Genomic DNA, 18,985 nt, shown 5'->3' with positions numbered 1-18,985 from the left:
CATGTTGGTAATTAAAGGACTAAAACATATCTCATACAGGAGAGGCTGAGAGAGCTGGGATTGTGCAGTCTGGAACAGAGAAGACTCAGAGAGGAAGATGGGGAAGTAAAGAAAACAGTCTGGCTCTTTTCAGTGGTGCCCAATGAAAGTGCAAGAGGAAGTGGATTTAAATTGAAATACAGGAAATTCCATTAAGGCATAAGGAAAATAAATATTATAAGGGAGGTTGAATACTAGAGCAGGTTGCCCCGAGGGGACGTAGAGTCTCCATCCTTGGAGACAGTCAAAACCTAACTGGACATGGACTACAGTGTTCAAATACTCCTTCCTTCTGATTGACCTGTTTATGATTTTAGGGCTGGCAAAGTCCCTTGGTTTATGTAGCATTTACTGTTGCCAAAGGGCTGCATGAATCTGGTTGACTTTGCTTTAAGTGGTTGAGGAAGAATTTGTTTGTGCCTTGGGCTCCATGGCCACTGAGGCCAGTACTGTCGGAAACCGGAACCAAGTTGCAAAATCGATTTACCTTTGGCTTTGAATTACTGATGTGTGGTGACATTGTTAGCTGTGACTTGCAGTTAGTAGGTACATTCTTCAAACTCTTCAGCTTGAATTATTGGTGGGTGCACGGAGAAGACTGTAGCTGGGTTTAGTGGCAGTCTTTTTCTCCCTTGTGTCGCATAAATTAATGTAGATGGAAAATTTTGTAGTAGAAAGGGATTCTAATATGGTACACCTTAGTTACGTCTTCTGGTTTTGCTGTCCTTTTTACCTCCAACATTAAATAAACCATTCACTTGAAAGAATAATCTAGCAGAGACTGATAATAGGAGCAAGCCAGAAGGGTGGAGCAAGGAGACCAGATGACTACTGGTTTTCCACCTGTGCTCTTATCTGGCTACAGCAGTCAAACAAATAAGGTATAAATGCTTGCTCGGAAGCAATCTTTCAACCTGGAGCCAGAGCTGAACTGAGATGAATTGACCATTTTATAGTGCAATAAAGACTCACACTCAAGTCCTGTTAGAACAAGAGTCACAGGCCTGACTCAAGTAAGAAAATTGGACAAGTATTCAGCCAGTTCATTTTTTTCCTCATGCTGTTTTTAGGCAATGGCATGCAGAACTAAACTATTCCACATTGTTTGTTTGTTTGTTTGTTTTTGTGACAGAAGTTTAAACCAACATCTCCAAAGCAGCAAAATGTCATTCCAGTGTCTGCCAGCCTTAACTGGCCCCGTGCTGCCTGTATACCTGATACCAGAAGTTTTGAAGTGCCATAAATACTAATTGTGGGGGCTCTTATGATCCTTGCAATGATTCATGTTGCACACACACTTGAAATGCCTTGAATATTCCGAAGGAAATGCTTGCTTTTCATCCAGAGGACTACAGAATGTTAATCTAGAAGGTATTAGATCAATTTGACCAGAAAGCAACTTCATTAAGAGCAGTGTTAGGTTGTTCTACCTTCAACAGTTCTCAGTAAGCTAAGGTCTAGATTACTTCTCGTTAGTTTGGCATTCTGGTTTCCATTCTCCATTAATTAGTGGTTTCCAGCATTTGTGGTAGCACAAAGGATGTCAGCACTGAGAAATACGGGTAACATCCACACAAACTTTCATTGTAAGGATTTTCTTGTCCCATTTATTGCCTCTAAACCATATTTCAATCTTTTTGATTCGCTATGTGAAGGGCTTCTGTTCTTCATATTAATGCTCTAACTTGTGGTTAGCACTGATGTGGTCGGGCAATCCAACTAGATGACCTTTGAAGGTCCCTGCCAACTGAAGGGACTATTCTTTCTAGTTAACCACTTTAAGACGTTTCGTTAGTGATCTTGGAACAGCATGGCAAAGGGTTATGGTTAACACAGAAGTAGTAATAGGCTTTGAAACACTAGGCCCTTTATTTTTGCAATGTCATGCGCAAGGTTTTGTCAGACACGTTGTCAAAACAGAGCTGGCAGTGAAAGGGATGGCAGCACTTCCATTAATATTGATGGCTCCTGGATTGGGTCAGACCTTGTGCAGATGCCTAATGGCCAATTTAAAAGAGCAAGAATTTCTCAGAAGAATTTGGGAAGAGGGTGGGAAATGGCACTTTCTCATGGAATGTTTTTTCATTAAATGAATCTTTGAGGTACTCTGTGAAATGGACTGGATTAAGCTTTTGTGTGTGTGTGTGTTTGACTTTGCATGGTTATTTCTATGTTCCTATTCTTTTTCTGTATGTGCATTTATGTGATAGAACCAGACCCGATTTGAGTTCAAAACCTGCAATGCTTAAAAAAAAAACAACCTCAAAAGTTAAGGCTTCTCTGAAGCATGAAGTGCCCGTCCTCTCACCCTTCATCCTAGAGGTATATGAGATGCTTCTCTTCCTTCCAAGGAAGAGTGCATACCAGGAAAATGCAGGGTTGGGTTTTAAGATCTACTGAAAGAAACATAAGAATCTGTCAGCTCCTGAACAGATTTTATCAGCTTGGGTCTAGGAAGTCTTGACGTTCTAGCAATGTCTTTAACATAGGTTCATCTTCCAGTCAGAAGAGGTAGTTGTCTTTGGACTGACACTCTCCCAGGAGTCCCAGTCCATCTCTTGTGGATGTGGCCTACCTTGACTTCAGTAAGGCTTTTGACACCATTTCCCACAGCATTCTCCTCAAGAAACTGGCTGCTCTTGGCTTGGACTGGCGTGCACTTCGTTGGGTTAGAAACTGGCTGGATAGCCAGGCCCAAAGAGTCGTGGTGAACGGAGTCAAGTCCAGTTGGAGGCCTGTCACTAGTGGCGTCCCCCAGGGCTCAGTGCTGGGGCCGGTCCTCTTTAATATCTTCATCGATGATCTGGATCGATATCTATCATGATCTGGATGAGGGCATCGAGTGCACCCTCAGTAAGTTCGCAGATGACACCAAGCTAGGTGCGTGTGTTGATCTGCTTGAGGGTAGGAAGGCTCTGCAGGAGGATCTGGATAGGCTGCACCGATGGGCTGAGGTCAACTGCATGAGGTTCACCAAGGCCAAGTGCTGGGTCCTGCGCCTGGGGCGCAATAACCCCAAGCAGAGCTACAGGCTGGGAGATGAGTGGTTGGAGAGCTGCCAGGCAGAGAAAGACCTGGGAGTATTGGTGGATAGTCAGCTGAATATGAGCCAGCAGTGTGCTCAGGTGGCCAAGAAGGCCAACAGCATCCTGGCTTGCATAAGAAGCAGTGTGACCAGCAGGGCTAGGGAGGTGATCGTCCCCCTGCACTCGGCTCTGGTGAGGCCGCACCTCGAGTACTGTGTTCAGTTTTGGGCCCCTCGCTACAAGAAGGGCATCGAGGTGCTTGAGCGGGTCCACAGAAGGGCGACAAAGCTGGTGAGGGGCCTGGAGAACAAGTCCTACGAGGAGCGGCTGAGGGAGCTGGGCTTGTTCAGCCTGGAGAAAAGGAGGCTCAGGGGCGACCTTATTGCTCTCTACAGGTACCTTAAAGGAGGCTGTAGCGAGGTGGGGGTTGGCCTGTTCTCCCCCGTGCCTGGTGACAGGACGAGGGGGAATGGGCTTAAGTTGCACCAGGGGAGTTCTAGGTTGGATGTTAGGAAGAACTTCTTTACCAAAAGGGTTGTTAGGCATTGGAACGGGCTGCCCAGGGAAGTGGTGGAGTCACCATCCCTGGAAGTCTTTAAAAGACGTTTAGATGTAGAGCTTAGGGATATGGTTTAGTGGAGGACTGGTTAGTGTTAGGTCAGAGGTTGGACTCGATGATCTTGAGGTCTCATCCAACCTAGAAATTCTGTGATTCTGTGATTCTTTGGAAAACGTAAGGAAAGTGGCTTTTCTTTGGTGGTTTGCGTGTTTGCTCTCCAAGAATTATTGGCCCCAAGTAGAACTTCTCAGTTCCATTTTCATTGGCTCTACACAGGTCAGACTACTCAGGGAGGTAAGAGAGAGAAGTACAAGGTTACGGTTTCATGCAATAAATATTTAGCTCTTCTATCCATCTGTGGCACATGATATTGTTGAAGCCAGAATTATCCTCTATATGAAAATATCTTTTAGACAGACTTTACATTTTCAATGGTTCTGATTTTCTTTCTGACTCTTGGTCACTCATTCTGACCATTTCTTCAGCGGTCTTCTCTGAATTTGATTTAAGTGCCAATTATCTGTGTGAAGTGCTGCAGACCTTCTCTTTTCAAATCCTAGTCCCAGCAGGAAAGAAGCAGAAGGTGATGGTCATGTTTGTATCTAACTTGCTAGACTGGAATCCCACACTCTCAGAGCTTTAACTTCCTCATCATCATTGGACTGTTGCTGTGTTGCACCTTAGTCCTCAGGTCAAGTGCCAGCATCAGAAGAGATGTTTGTTATTAAGAACATCAGATCTTGATGGTCTGTGTTTCTAGACAGACGTCTAGAAACACCTGCTTCTCTCTGAAAGAGTGCTCAAAGGTATCTTTGTATTCTGGAGTGTCATCTCTTGAAGCTCCTGACACTTGGCATCTCCATCTCATTTTGACAGATATAAAAGATCTTTGATTTGCTAACACGACAACGAACCATCCTCCCTTTATTCTCCTTTAATCCTCTTCTGTTTTTGCAATGAACATGGATGGGTTCCTCCATATCTAAGAAGTTATTGAGCATGAATATTTGCAGATAGTTTTTAGAGCTTTTTACAGTTAGAAGACATTCAGAACTTAACACTTTTTTGTTGCTTGCTGTTAACCCAGCCATTGCAGAAACATCACAGTGCTTCAGGAGGGTTCCTATCTCTTGAGTAACTTCTGTTCAGAGTAAACTCTTCCCATATGAGTGTTAATCTTGTTTCATTTTGTTTTTTTGTTTAATTTCACCACATTCGTAGGACCATAGGATGATTCATGATAGATTAGGAGCTCAAGAACTCAGGAGGTCTGTAGTTCAACCTCTTGCACAAAACAGGGTCAGCTGTGAGGTCAGAGTGGGTTACATAAAGTTTTAATCAGCCAAGAAATTATACAATATATGATGTGTTACATATGTTCTCACTTTTGTATTTGAACAGGACACTGCCCTTTTTGAATACCCCTGAGTTTTTTGTTTCATTTGGGGTAAGGATTTTTGGTTCAGTAGTCTGTTCTTAAAGACTACGCTATTGCATTTTCAGTTGTGTCAGGAAAAGTTGTAGTGGTGATGAAACCAATGGATGTCACTTTGGTAGCCTCTCTGTGAGGGCACAAGCCATGTTTTTGAGTTTCTTCATCAAACATTACTTTGGTAAAGCTTCACAGACCCCTGGCCACATAGCTGGGGACTCAAAACAGACAAGAGGTTATCAAAACAAAACAAATGAATACCAAATGCCACCTGTCCCAGACTTTGTGTTCTTCCCCTGAAAACCTAAATCCTATATAAGGATTTACTTGGGAAGGCAGATAAACTAGGAATGGACATATGGATATATTTTAATTGCTTGTGAAATGAGAACAGTTACTGAATGAGAAGGTTGTTTGTCAGTATACATGGGATCTTTCAGATGTGTTGTCTACATATGTATTTGCCATATGCCTGTGCCGTATCCCTTGAAATCCATAAAATGTCGTGGGTATATGTTGTACTTGAACAAGGGTGAGTTGAGAATAATGACTAATGTAGTGCATATTCTGTGCCCCTTTGTACCACGTGCTTAAGGCACTGAAAAGACAGGACAGAGGCACAATCCAAACCATTTTAGAACTAAATATGTTCCAGATAGGTTATATTTATATGTGAGTATGCTCTTGATAGCAGTTTTACCAAGAACTGTGAATTTTTCAGTAATTTTTTCTTTCTCTGCTTAGTAGCTTACCACTGCCTTTATTTACAACAATATTGACAATATCCCTGTATCTAATGTTTACTTACGTATTTCTGCATTTCTCTGAAATGGTGTTCCTTTTTTTTTTTTTTTTCTCTCAGCTGAAAAGGCTGAATCAAGTGGCTTTTACAATTCCTTAGTGCTGTAGCAGATTCTACTCGGTAGCACTACACAACAAACGCGTGTTTTTTGTAGAATTTGAAGCTATGCATTCTTCTTAGAAAATGAGAATGAAATATTGCTGCTGCTGTGATGTGTCTGGAGGCATTCCTTTGTTAGCTTTGTTCAGCGTGGGTGGTTCTATCAGAAGTTTTCGGCGGTTCTTTTTTCGTTTCAAGGAAAACGTGAACTTGAGGCAGCAAATGTAAGTTTTCTCCACCCGTGCTGCAAGGCACAATGAGCCGTATGGCCAGAGCTGGTGTCGTTGTAAATAAGTCCTGGTGACAGGCATGGTGTATTTACAAATTTCTGTTTGCCTTTCTAACCACAGTAGTACAGCTTCCTCTAAGAGTGGTGTGGTTCTGCCTGTGTCTGCAGAAACCTGGCTGTTGTTGCTTAATCCTTGGTTTATGGTTAGGTTTGACTTGAATTCAGTTCTCACATCAGACATCAACCATCTGTTTGAAACTCTATTTAAGTTCTAATCTTTTTTTTTTTTTTCCCCTGTAAACAAGTCCTGATACATAAATAATACATATGGGTGATGATTTAAGAAAAGAAAAAAAAATCTTACTAAGCAGAAGTAATTCATCACTAATACTCTCAAATATTACATTGCCTCGGTTTCAGTCCAGCAAAGGGAAGATGAGATGGGCTAAAACAAAATCTGTTTCTGGCTAACGTGTGTTCTCTGTGTTGTTCTGCCCTGTGTAAATAATTTTATAATTCAAGATTTTGGTCTCTGAAACTATTTGGCTATCGGAGCATGACAGGAAAATCATTAACAATGCTGAAAGGAGCAGAATGTATTTAAACGTAGATAACCCCTGGTTTGGGTTAAAATCTAGATAATTTGGATAGTTTAACTTGATTGTGCTTAAACACAGTTTTAAAGGCAACCACTGTTGAGGGCTGCTCTAGAAGACTGCTGGGCCTCAGCACTGGGCCACTGTATGCAGGATTTCAAAGGGCTTTGGTGTCAAAGGTCGTAAGGGTTACTGGATTTTAATTGCAAGGGTTACTGGATTTTAATTTGAATTAACTGCCTCAAGTCTACAGCTCATTTTTTTTCCTGCAGCTGGGCTTTTAAAGTTATATTTATTTATAGCCCTTAGAAGGGATAAGATTTCCTGTTTTGTTATAATTTCAGGTTTTTTTCTCTAGTTTATTTTAACATACCATTTTCTTAATTGGGTGGCCATCACGCAGCTGGAATACCTCCTACTGAAAAAAACAGGGAAAAAGTCTGTCATAATAAAAGCTAAAGCCCTCATGAAGGAGGGGGGAGCATACCCGAAAGTTTGCCTGCCTTGATCGCCTTCAGGTGCTTTGTATAAAGGCTACTTCAGCTCCCAGTTGGCTTCTTTAGCTAGAAATAAGTGGATGACTTAGTAAGCTATCATTTCTGGTCATTGCATTCAGTGCTCTGGCCGGGTAAATGACCCTTTACATATGACAGATTTTTTCTAAATAATGCTAAAATCAAGCTCTGCACTATGTTTCAAGATTATAGCCTATTCAGATCCATAAAACTGAAGGATATTTTTCTTGGAGATCTAGCGTAGCAAGTAAGTGTTGGAGATGGCACATTGCATTAAAAAAAAAAAAAGGCAATTATTTTGCTGATATGTTATGTGTGTATTTGAATGTCCTGTATTTCCTACTGCATCATCAAAATCCAGACCATCTGGATTTGGCTTTAGCTTTTGATCTTCTGCCATGACCCTTACAATCACCTAAGCTATTTTTATGCAGTATGAAATACCATTAGCTCTCCAAGCTTACATGTCTTTTTCTCGCAGTAAGCATAAGTATTCTCGTCACGTATGTACCTCCTCTACTTCAGTCTTTGTTTAAACATGGATTTGTTCGTTGGTTTTAGTGCTCTTTCATATATTGCAGAAGCAGTCTCTTCACTTGAAAGTTCTCAAGAGATTCTACCCCAGGGTTGTCGTTCATAGTTGACATACATTTGCAAAGGAACTTCAGAGCTCTAGGATTGAAAAAATATTTCATTACTTTAAGCTTTGCTGAACAAGATGACAAATGTTTAGATCTCTTTATTAATTGGGCTCTGTCTTTCTAATCTGACACATGTGACACAGGCAAAGATTATAGTGTGGTTTATGTGTTGTATCTCCTGTATCATGGTTTACTTAAGCAATGTAATGATATGGGTTTTGCATGCACACACATTCCTTTCACTTTCCAGGAGCAGAGCTTGACAACTCTAGTCAGCACTCAGTAATTAATAGCTCTGCTTTAATTTGGTGGTCTTTGTTACTGGAAAGTAGTGTTTGCTTAATTTCAAAAATATTTCAATGTAAAATTTAAGTTATTTTCATTTCGTTTGTACCTTTTTTTTCCCAATTCACTCCCTAGATGGTAAAAGCAATCCAAGTTCTACGTATCCATCTGCTTGAGCTAGAAAAGGTTAATGAACTCTGCAAGGATTTCTGTAGTCGCTACATTGCCTGCCTGAAGACAAAAATGAATAGTGAAACTCTATTAAGTGGAGAACCTGGAAGTCCTTATTCACCTGTGCAATCTCAGGTATGTTTCAAGTACTATTAAGTATGTTTTTCTTAGATTTCCTTAGGAAGTTATATTTATATTACTATTAGTTTGCAAACAATTTCTGCAGTTTCTCTCATTTTAAAAATCTGTTGTTAAGATTAGAAGTAGTTCTGTTTGTTTTTGTGTGCACTTGTGTGCCACTGCCTGATGAACAAATGTGTTAAAATATACCAGAAATTAGCCACTTTTTAAGTCAGTCTTCCTTTTATGATTTGCCCTCACTACAGGAAGATGAGATACTCAGAATTGCCTGGATTTGCTGTTTGGTTGGGAAGAGATGCAGGGAAACAGAATGGACAGAGGGCAGAAAAAAACACCTTAGTAGGAAGATCTCCCTAGTCTTGTCTGCTTCACTAAAGTATTGAGATGGCTGATACTTTTATAAACAGCCTGTATTCGGAAATTAATAGATAAATACAAAGCTAATCCACCAGATATTCAGACGTATGTCTTTGCATATCACCTGTGATAACTTCGTAGTTATGAACAGTACCCATATGTGTACTTGTGAGTATCAGTTTATATACCACAGACATACCAAAATGCAATAACCAGTTGTATTTTGTAGTACTTTGAAAAGCAACAGTTGTTACATTATGGTTGATGTTTCTGCTCTTATGTGCTGGAAAATGTGAGCCCTGCCGTCCCGCTATGTACTGGACACAGTCACAAGGGATGGTCCTTCTCAGATTTATGAACGTGTTTGGTGCTGTGTATTCTGAAAAGTCTTGATGACTCTTAAACTTCACTGTCTGGGCTCCTTACTAAAGTTTTTGTACCTGGAAGTGTGGAAAGGAGAGCCTGCAGTCTGACAAAAATCTTTTAAAAGATGTTTTTGATATGGCTGTTACAGCCTTACTTCTGTAGAGACGGGAGGGACTGAATTTTGCATTTGGTAACAATGGAGATTTTGCATACATGTTAAGGAATGTGCAAGAGTTAGCATGGTCAGGGTTGAGAAAGAACTATCCTGAGCAGAATAAAACATATTGGCTACCTTGAATGTGTAATACATTATTTTGGAATTGGAAGGAATTAAGGTAATAATTAAAAAGCTAAATTCTAAAGCTTTGATGCTTGTAATAAGAGCATCAAAGGTCCATTTCATCTGTCCTTTATCCCTCATGCCTTTGGAAATTTTTTCTCTTAGTATTTATATACCTCAGGATCATTTCTCTCCTAAAATTTCTCCAGATAGTTTAATGTCTTTTCTAACCGTTGCTTTCATGAGGGTTTTCAAAGATAATGATTGGTGATAATGAGAAAGTTAATGTAGGTAATGATGAACCTCTAATGAAGTCTTTTTCTCTTTGAAGCTAATCCTGTGTTTAAGCTCCAAATGTATTTTTTAGAGCCAAAATTACACAAGCATGCTTTATGTCCTTAAAAAAAAAAAAAAAAAAAAAAAAGGAAAGAAAGAAAAAGATCAACCAACTAATTGTTTTATTTTTCTAGCAAATTCCAAGTGCCATTGCAGGCACGCTCAGTCCCCAAGGGATTATGGTGCCAGCATCAGCATTGCAGCAGGGAAATGTAACTATGGCAACAGTGGCAGGTATGGCACAGTAAAGAAAAACTGGCACCTTGCTCTTCATTTTGTTTTCTTTTATAGTTGTTACCAAAAAAAAAATACACAAATACTTCATAAAATGTGTTTGAATTCTAATACCTGAGAAGTTGTTGTTTTAATACAACTGAGTGCCTTAACAGTTTTTGTGTTGGTTTAATTTCTGTGTATGCCAGGTATGTACATGTGAGTGGAGGCAGCAGTTTAAGTACCATACTAAGGGATCTTTCTGTACAACACTACTTTAGTTAAATAATATCAGAGACTGGAGTGTTTTACTCTTTCATTTTGTTTTGTGGATTCTTGTGAATAGAAAAAAATATGAGATGTGCTCTGCTACACTAACATAACTACTAGAATAGAATAACTGATGTGTTGTCAGACCTGTGGTATTGTCTATAGTGATGATGTGTTTCTGTGTTGAAAGAGACTATCTGAAGAGCTTTCACTTACCTGTATATTTCTATTTTTTTTAAGGGGGGACAGTGTATCAGCCAGTCACTGTGGTCACTCCACAAGGTCAAGTAGTGACACAAGCACTGTCGCCTGGGACTATTCGGATTCAGAATTCTCAGGTGTGTTTCACAGGCTTCAGAGAACAGTTTCATGGGTCCACGTACATGTCATTGTTTTCAAGAATTTTGATTTAAATTTGATGCATTGTCAGCGTAATCTATGTGTGCACGCATAGTAACTAATGTAAAATTAACAGAAGCACTGCTATAGGATTTACAAGTTTTCTAATATGGCATAAGGACCCAGACAGATCTTCTCTGCAACATCAAGTCATCATAGTTACTACATGTTAAATGTTTTTTATTTTTTTTAACTGAAGATTACTTGTACATGGATTAAACAAAACCAACCAGTACCAAAAAAAAAAAACACTTCTGAATTAAATAGTAGACAATTTTCCCATGATTAAAGCTTTCCTAACTGTTGAACTAGGTTTTTGGCAGGATAGATTTAAATACTGCTTTGTGAAGTTTTGCTATTGTTGTCATCAGAAATTTGACATTTTAACAAGATGGCAACCACCGACACTGTGAAACTATGTATTCCAGAATTTATGCTGAGAAGCATTTTGCCATAAAACTTTCAAAATATTGAGTTCAGGCTGTAGGGCACCACCTCATTAGCCTCTTTATATTACACCTTGAAAGATAAGGGCCAGCTCTCCTTCATTTTTTTAGGGAGACTCTTAAGAGTTGGGTCAGGAGAGCTCAAAGGAATAACTGAGGAAAAGGAAACATGAAAACTAGACCATTTTGAGTTAAGGAAAACCTTGCTAGCTTTCTCTTGGAGCAGAAGGTGTTAAATCAAATCTTCCAGGCATGTGGAGATGATTAAAAATGTGAATGAGGAGCTATCCTCTTCACAGCATGAAGTCTGTTGGTAATCACGGACTTGGTGTTGTCTTTTCTTCCCTCTTCTGACCTTCCAACTAAAAAAATATGTTTAAAATACTTCTATCTTGTTTTTATTGGTAGTAGCGAGTATGTATTTACCCATTTTTTTGCCCTAGAATACTTGCAATTCTGTCCTCAGATACCTTTCAGAAATATGTCTGAAATTACTTTCCTAGACTGAAGTGTTTGTGAAGAAAAATGCCTCTATTTCCAACTCAGCATCTTTTTTTTTTTTTTTTTTTTTTTTTTTCCCTGGAGGTTTAAAAAAAAGTCTACAAATAATAAATCAAACAAAGCGTAGGTTTGCACTTCTGTATGGATCTGTGGCTTCTCTCAGTGTTAGCTAGAATCTCCAAACCCACCTATACGTAACTTTGGGCCTGTATGCCTTCTCACCCACAGGAAATACCTCCTGAAGTTCTTTTTCAGTGTTCCACAGTGCTGTGGATGTAGACAAGAAATAACAGGAGAGGCTTATTTGAAAGTTCATTATAAAGCCTCCATATGCAGACAGATTATTTAGAAAGTAAAACATTACTTTGCAAATAAAACTATGTTCCAAATATGTATTTGTGGTAATTGGATGACTTAAGTTTTAAATGTCATTTCTGAGCTAGGTTTGTTTCATACAGGATGTAGACATAATGACTGGCCTGAAGAAATTGCTCCCTGTTGTTTGGAAAACCTGATTTAGAATGATATGAGTTATAATTGTCTGAAATAGAATATAAATTGCATATGAGGTTTGTGTTTCTCATTATCTCTGCCTAAGCACTTAAGAACATATCCCCTAATGTTCAGATAACCAATAGGCAAACAACTTGATATATCAACAGAAAGCGAAAAAGAAAGCAAAACTACGAAACTTCACAGCGCTCCTACTGTTTTCCTAAAATGAATTAAGAGTTCTAAAGTAGCTGGAACCTGTTCCCCTTGTTAGTCTTTGACGTTTATTTTCTTGCTCCTTGAGAATTAGATTCATTTATTTAGCAGGACCTTAAGCACCTTTGTTTGCAACTCAAGTGTTATAATTAATTTTACTTTAAGCCCTTAGCTTAAGTCGTAAATCTTTATTATTTTACAGCCTCTATAGTTGCTTATGCTTGCACATAGTGGGTATATTCAGCATAACATTTTTCATGTGTTCTTCATTTGTACAAATGACTTGGTAGGGTGAAAAGTCAATTGAAACCCTAACGTAGCACAAATCAGTAAAGAGGATCATTAACCTGACATCTAGCACGTGGGTGGGCTTTATTCTTAATTACAGAAAATCACTGGCTCTTGCCACAAGATCAGGTACACACCCTGATAACAGTTGCAATTCTTAAAACAGGAAAGTTACAGAAAATGTGAGAACTACAGAAACCTGATACATCATTTTCCCTCGATAAAGACATTTTGGAACTTTTAAAACTTTTTTATAATAAGTATGCCTACAGCCCAATTTCTTTTCATTCCTTATCTAAATGACTTATTCCCATATTGATACACAATACTGCTATTACTATGCTAACTTTCTTATTTCTTTTAAAATTGTATATGCAGCTTCAGTTGCAATTAAACCAAGATCTAGGCATCTTGCATCAAGATGATGGCTCATCAAAAAATAAAAGAGGAGTTCTTCCCAAGCACGCTACAAATGTGATGAGATCTTGGCTTTTTCAGCACATAGGGGTAAGGACTGAACATGGTCGTGGGTTTTTATGTAACTCTTTTTATGCAGCCTCTTATGATATTGCTTCATAAGGAAGGTGAACTTGTTGGTGTTGTTTGCATAATCCCAGTTCAATTTCTCCTGAAGTCATTTGCAGTAGTTCCACAGAGCCTAATGTCAGTTGATTTTATTATTTTAATCAGTATGTTACATTTGTACCCTGTGAGCTCAAATGTTTGTAAAAGGGATCTTTCTTCATTTCATTGTGTTGAGAACTTACTGCTCTCAACACCCTGGTCCATAGTACAAGGAAAAATAGTTCCATCTGTGGCTGTGGTTTTATGTTTTTGCTTGTTTGTTTTGTTGCTGCTGCTGCTGTTTTTTGTTTCTGGAGGAGAATTTCGAGTTTTCTGACTGTCTCTCCTTTTCAAGAACCCTCCTAATATGTACCAAATGTGTTACTATCTACTTGTGCATACAGTAGAATGTCTTTTTTTTGTATAAATATTTATTCTCAAAGGATAAACAGCTCTCAAGTTATATTCCAGTGTTTTGTAGGTTGATATTTTCAGTCTTTAAAACTATTTCAAACAGAAAAATTGAAACAGGGAAAGTTCATGCACATTTCTTACGTTACGTACACTATTTTCGCCCATTGAGCTAATGGAAGCTTATTTTAACTAGAAAGGCTTGTCAGAACTCTCATATGACATTGCCCTTAGACTGCATAACTAATTGGATCATATCACATGCCTGATGCCCAGAGATCACATTGTTGAATAAAGGTTGGCATCCATGAAAATCTTTTTCTTCCGATTTAGACATCAACAGTTTGATGGTATGATATATTCTTTCAAGGGTAAAAACAGTTTTGTGTAGTAAAGCCCATTTTGTTAAATGATTTTTATCTATAAAAGTTTGTGAGGTTTCTTAAGGTTGCTGGCAATGAATGAGATAGCTTTAGTCAGTTGTAATAAAGGAGTCCTTATTTTTGATGGCAAAATAAAACAGAAGGTTGTGCTTTTTTTTTTTCCCTCTTTCTGTCCTGTTTAGCATCCATATCCAACAGAAGATGAGAAGAAACAGATTGCAGCACAAACAAATCTGACACTACTCCAGGTTAACAACTGGTAAGAGCAAAAACTCTTCCTTAATGTCAGTTGCTGTCTCCACATCCTTGCAAGACAGAAATACTTACGAGTGTGACTTAGGCATCAGGGTTTGAATTTGTTGTTCTGCACTACATATATGTAAAGACTAATAGGTATATAAAAATACAGGAATTATGTATTGATACACAGGCACCTTATTTTTTTTATAAGGTAAAATAATGCTTGTGCCACTTAAGTTATGTAAGGACTTGAGAAAAATTTGCAACGTTAAGAATTACATTCTGTTCTACCGCTGAAAGAGATGGAAGTACTCTCACATCTCCTCTGCAAGTAACAAATTTCAATTTTAAAGGGATTTGGTGACTTGAGGCTCTGAAAAGTGTTCCTGGTAATTATGGCTGCATATTACTGTCAACAGATCTTCATTCTGCTCTTCTATCAAATGATGCTATCCCCTAAACAGTGGTGAATGGAAAGTGTCAACTGCTGTCTCAACTACTCTGTTTCGTGGCTCAATATGTTTTAGTCTGTCTGAAGTGCACTACAGGCTTAAGATAACATGCCTGCCCTTGCAGAAGAGGAGTGAGGGTGCCAACATGCATCCTATTCTGCCTACGGTGTTGGTTCCTAAAATCATTGCAGCAAAGTCCAGGAGGGATCTTCCTCAGGTTTCAAAGCTGATGCTGGCTGCATGGCTGCAGAGGGGTTCAGTGGGGAAATACACGTGCTAGTGGCAGTGCAGTGGCTCCAGGAGTGGATCAGTGTAATTGTGTCTGCATGGCGTAGTAGTAACGGAGCTCTGGGCTAAAGTCTCCACAAAGCATTGAGCTCGCTAGGTGGACCTGCCAGCTGCACTCGGCTTCCTCCCACTGCAGGTAAAGATGGGTCCTGGATGTGTTTTGTCAGACTTAGTGGGAAATGCTGTCCTCAGTCACAGCTCCTTCTTGCCACAGCTACCTACAGCAAAATTAATTTGCTTAACTGCTAGTAGCCAAGTGAAATGCAGATTAAATACCGTCTTGTTCACTAGCAGAAAGGGGAAAGAGTGATAATTAGCATGCTGGAGTGAACAAGTGGAAATTGGGGAATGAAAAGGAATTGGATGAGATCTGAAAAATGTGTTTAGTATTGTCTTCTGGATCAGGAACCAGGCCTGGGAAAGCTAGTGAGCCTATAAAATAATTAAGTCTGGAGCTTAGGGAAGTAAATGAAACCAGACCAAACAAACTAGGTTAGAATGGGGATAGATTTTAGGTGAACCCTAATGAGAGTATCATTAGTAGAGTATCAGCTTTCTGAATTGTGCTGTCAGCAACTTTTCTGGTGCTTAGCTTTTAATAAGATCTTGAAACTTATGTCTGTCATGCTGTCTGGAGAGTTTCCGTAGCTGAGGTCTGGGGGAAAATGCTGCTAGCAGCAAAACAACAGAAGTACTTGCTTAGCTAGTTTGCCAATATCGAATGATGCCAGTGCTCTAGGAGTTCAAGTTTTACATGCTAAAAAAAGAATGTCAAGTGGAGCTGGGAGGGAGAATTGACACTCTGCAGGTTTCATACTTCTGTTTTGTGTTTTGTTTTGTTTTTTATTTCCATTTTTTTCTACTTCATACTTTGTGAATCCAAGAGAGAGAGAGAACATCCACTGCCTTCAGGTTATAAGTACTTCTTACTTTTGATTGTGTTTAGGTTTATCAATGCTAGAAGGCGAATTCTTCAGCCAATGCTGGATTCCAGTTGTTCTGAAACTCCAAAAACAAAGAAGAAAACAGCTCAGAACAGACCGGTTCAGAGGTTCTGGCCTGACTCCATTGCCTCAGGAGTTGCTCAGCAGCAATCTAATGAGCTCACAATGTCAGACGGTAAGGAGAACTGGCAAGAACACAGATAATAGAGTTAATTCCTCTGTACCAGGCAAACAAAGGGGTTGATACATCTGGCGGGAGAGCTTCTTGATATTTCAGCATGACTACGTTTTTAATCTGGAAAAGCATAACAAAAAGTGTGATCTTTTTTCCATCCTTTGTTTTTTTCTGGGTTTGGGGTGTATTTTATTAGAATCTATGTTCTGAGACTGTTGCTTTTATTTCAAAAGTTATGAAATGACAGAGTAAAGGTTAGATGCTCACATAAGTTCTCTCAGTAAGTGTTAGGTACATCGCTAGCATTCTGTTTGACTAGCAGGACTTCTCTTTCAGCTTCATGACTCCCCATACAGTTTGCATTCCTTTCGCTATTGCTAGAGGGGCTGAGCATCTGCAGTTCTATATATGCCTCATGTGTTTCAAGTTGAGCATTGGGAAGCAGAGACATACAATAGTTTCCAAAGAATTTGACTGAAGTAACTTCCCTAGCATCAGATCAAACAAATACTTCTCTTTCTTAAATTGAATCTAACTGCTTTAATCTCAGGACCATCCTTTCTCTCCTGCAGCCTGCTGCTTTATTTGTCACAATCTTGTAGCAGCCTTTCCCACAGTCTTTGCTGAATCTGACAACAGCTTTATCCATTTAAGTCACCTTGGATCTTTATGAACACTCCCACTTTTCTGCAATTAATTAATCTGTAATACTCTGCAGAAATGCTCTTGTGATGACTAGATTGGAGAATTCCTGTAATGAGTGTCCAGAACACAGCTACCTTTAAGATTCTTGGCCAACTTAATTCTGGCATTTCCTAACATTTAAGTGTAAAACAATCTGTTTAGCTTTTATTCTAATTTCATTCTTTAGCTTTCCTTCCTGTCAATTAGAAACAAAATCTGTTACATATACATATGTATAGCTTAAACTGAGAAACCAAGAAAGATGCTAAACTTTTACGATTGTGCTTCTGCAGGTGCTGTTGTAACAATTACAGCTCCAGTCAACATGAATGTAGACAGTCTCCAGTCCTTGTCATCTGATGGTGCTACTTTGGCTGTTCAGCAAGTTATGATGGCAGGGCAGAGTGAGGATGAGTCTGTAGACAGCGGTGAAGATGATGGAGGAGATCTCTCAACGACAAATATCAGTGGGCTGGTTTTGGATAACAGCGATTCTCTGCAGTAGGAAGCAAGAGAGTGTGACAAAACGTTTAGGAAAAAGAATGGACTGACTGACTGTTTTTATAGTTTGCACAGCAAACATTTTACACAAGTTTTATTTCTAATATGTTTTATATGTAGATATAGAAGGGTGCACTTTTTTGTATTTCATAGTAAGCTTAAAGAGTGTTTTTGCAGGTGCAGCAACTTCTTTCAAATGTGTTTTTTCATTTCTTTTAATTTTCTTATTTCAGAAAATTATATCTAGTAATATAAAGAACCATGTTAGCACCCCTTTATTCTCTGAATTGGAAGTGCTGCAGTTTCTAAAGAATTATGCAGTTTCAATTAGTGCTGTTATTTAACACAGCTCTTGATGGGCAGGTGATGTAAATTTAAAGCATGTGACACTAGTGTGTGGAAATTGATCATTAAGTTTGATGCATATATTTGAAAGATGCTTCTGCACCTTAAAAACTGCTAGTCTGAGGTGGACAGCAACACACACAAAAAGAAAATGGTGATGTGTGATTCGGTAGCGAATGTATGGCAACTTAAATAAGTTTAGTTTCTCTCATAGTCCGTGAGCCTGTTTATCATTTGCTATAAAAACTCCTATTTTTACCTTGCCGGGGTTATTGGATAAAAAATATTTTTATAAATTCATTAGGAATTGGGATGACGACTGTATTACGCAGGAGGGAAAAAAAAAAAAAAAGAATTTCCAGAGGGGAAAAATAAATGTTTAGTATTCCTATTTGGAAGGTCTGAAAACTGACCAAATTTAATAAACAAACCTATACTAGCGTTCTATGATTCTCAGCTATCCCACAGTGATATAGTATATTTGATAATAGCATAAGAAGGGGCCCACTGTTTGATGGGATTTTGATATTGTCAAACATTGATTTATATTATGTGTAAACTAATATTCAAATTACATTAACTCTGTATCTAGACTTGTATCTGAAGATATTTGCTAAATGAGTATTCAGGTAAGTAAACTGAAATGCCTACGACACTTCCGGTTATTAGAGAAATTTAAGAGTTTATAGTTTGTACATCTGATTCTGAAAAGTGAAAAGATATGTACTATACAGTCATGAATTCTGCTATCACTATTTCATTGCATTTGAAATATTTTCCCCCAATACAAAAAGACATATAATTTATGGATTTCTGTAAAAAAAATTTCAAATCTGAAGGTCACTACAAGAGTATACAGCAGGCTTTATTAGAGTAGAAAATCCTATTGTCATTTAAAATCTAAGAGCTAATGATGAAAACACTTTTTGTGGTAATAGTCCTTTTATTTTTTCCCCCAAAGTTTGGAGTCTTTCTGTTCATCCATGAACGCTCACTCTTGGAACTTCATATTTCCCATTGTTAAATAGAAATAACAGACGCCAAGAGTCTTCACAGTATGATCAGCATCCTCTTTTCCCCTGTCCCTTTGTCCCTCTGTTGGATTAGAACAAAGCCAGAAATCTCTTGTTTAGATCAAATCTAGTTGCATTTCTAACATGACAGGGAAAAGGATGTTAGCTTATGGAAGCTTTAGACATTGTATTTGAGCAGAACTCTCTAGCAGATGCAAATATTTAATTGAATACTTAAATTTCTGTTTCACAAAATACTCAGGCATATGCTTAGGTCCCATTGATT

The 18,985-nt window shown here is 38.6% G+C and overlaps 1 protein-coding gene across 5 annotated transcripts in view; it reads left to right on the top strand.

Annotated features, from left to right (window-relative positions):
- PKNOX1 (PBX/knotted 1 homeobox 1) overlaps positions 1-18,608 on the top strand; it is a 42,429-nt gene extending 23,821 nt beyond the window's left edge. For 4 of the 5 annotated variants that reach the window (XM_072028361.1, XM_027448677.3, XM_027448673.3 and 1 more), the window contains 7 exons: positions 8,359-8,529; positions 10,009-10,108; positions 10,598-10,695; positions 13,078-13,206; positions 14,240-14,316; positions 15,984-16,156; positions 17,134-18,608. In XM_072028361.1, coding sequence (XP_071884462.1) covers positions 8,359-8,529; positions 10,009-10,108; positions 10,598-10,695; positions 13,078-13,206; positions 14,240-14,316; positions 15,984-16,156; positions 17,134-17,345 — 960 coding nt within the window. In that variant the 3' untranslated portion in view covers positions 17,346-18,608. Of the gene's footprint in view, positions 1-7,364; positions 7,545-8,358; positions 8,530-10,008; positions 10,109-10,597; positions 10,696-13,077; positions 13,207-14,239; positions 14,317-15,983; positions 16,157-17,133 lie in introns of those variants that run through there. The other variant, XM_013099544.5, reaches the window with a different exon arrangement.
- The last annotated feature ends 377 nt before the right edge of the window (positions 18,609-18,985 follow it).

Source organism: Anas platyrhynchos, chromosome 1 (assembly GCF_047663525.1).
Source record: "Anas platyrhynchos isolate ZD024472 breed Pekin duck chromosome 1, IASCAAS_PekinDuck_T2T, whole genome shotgun sequence".
NCBI lineage: Eukaryota > Metazoa > Chordata > Aves > Anseriformes > Anatidae > Anas > Anas platyrhynchos.
Note: the sequence above shows the minus strand (reverse complement) of the source record. Positions and strands in the feature narration are given on the sequence as shown.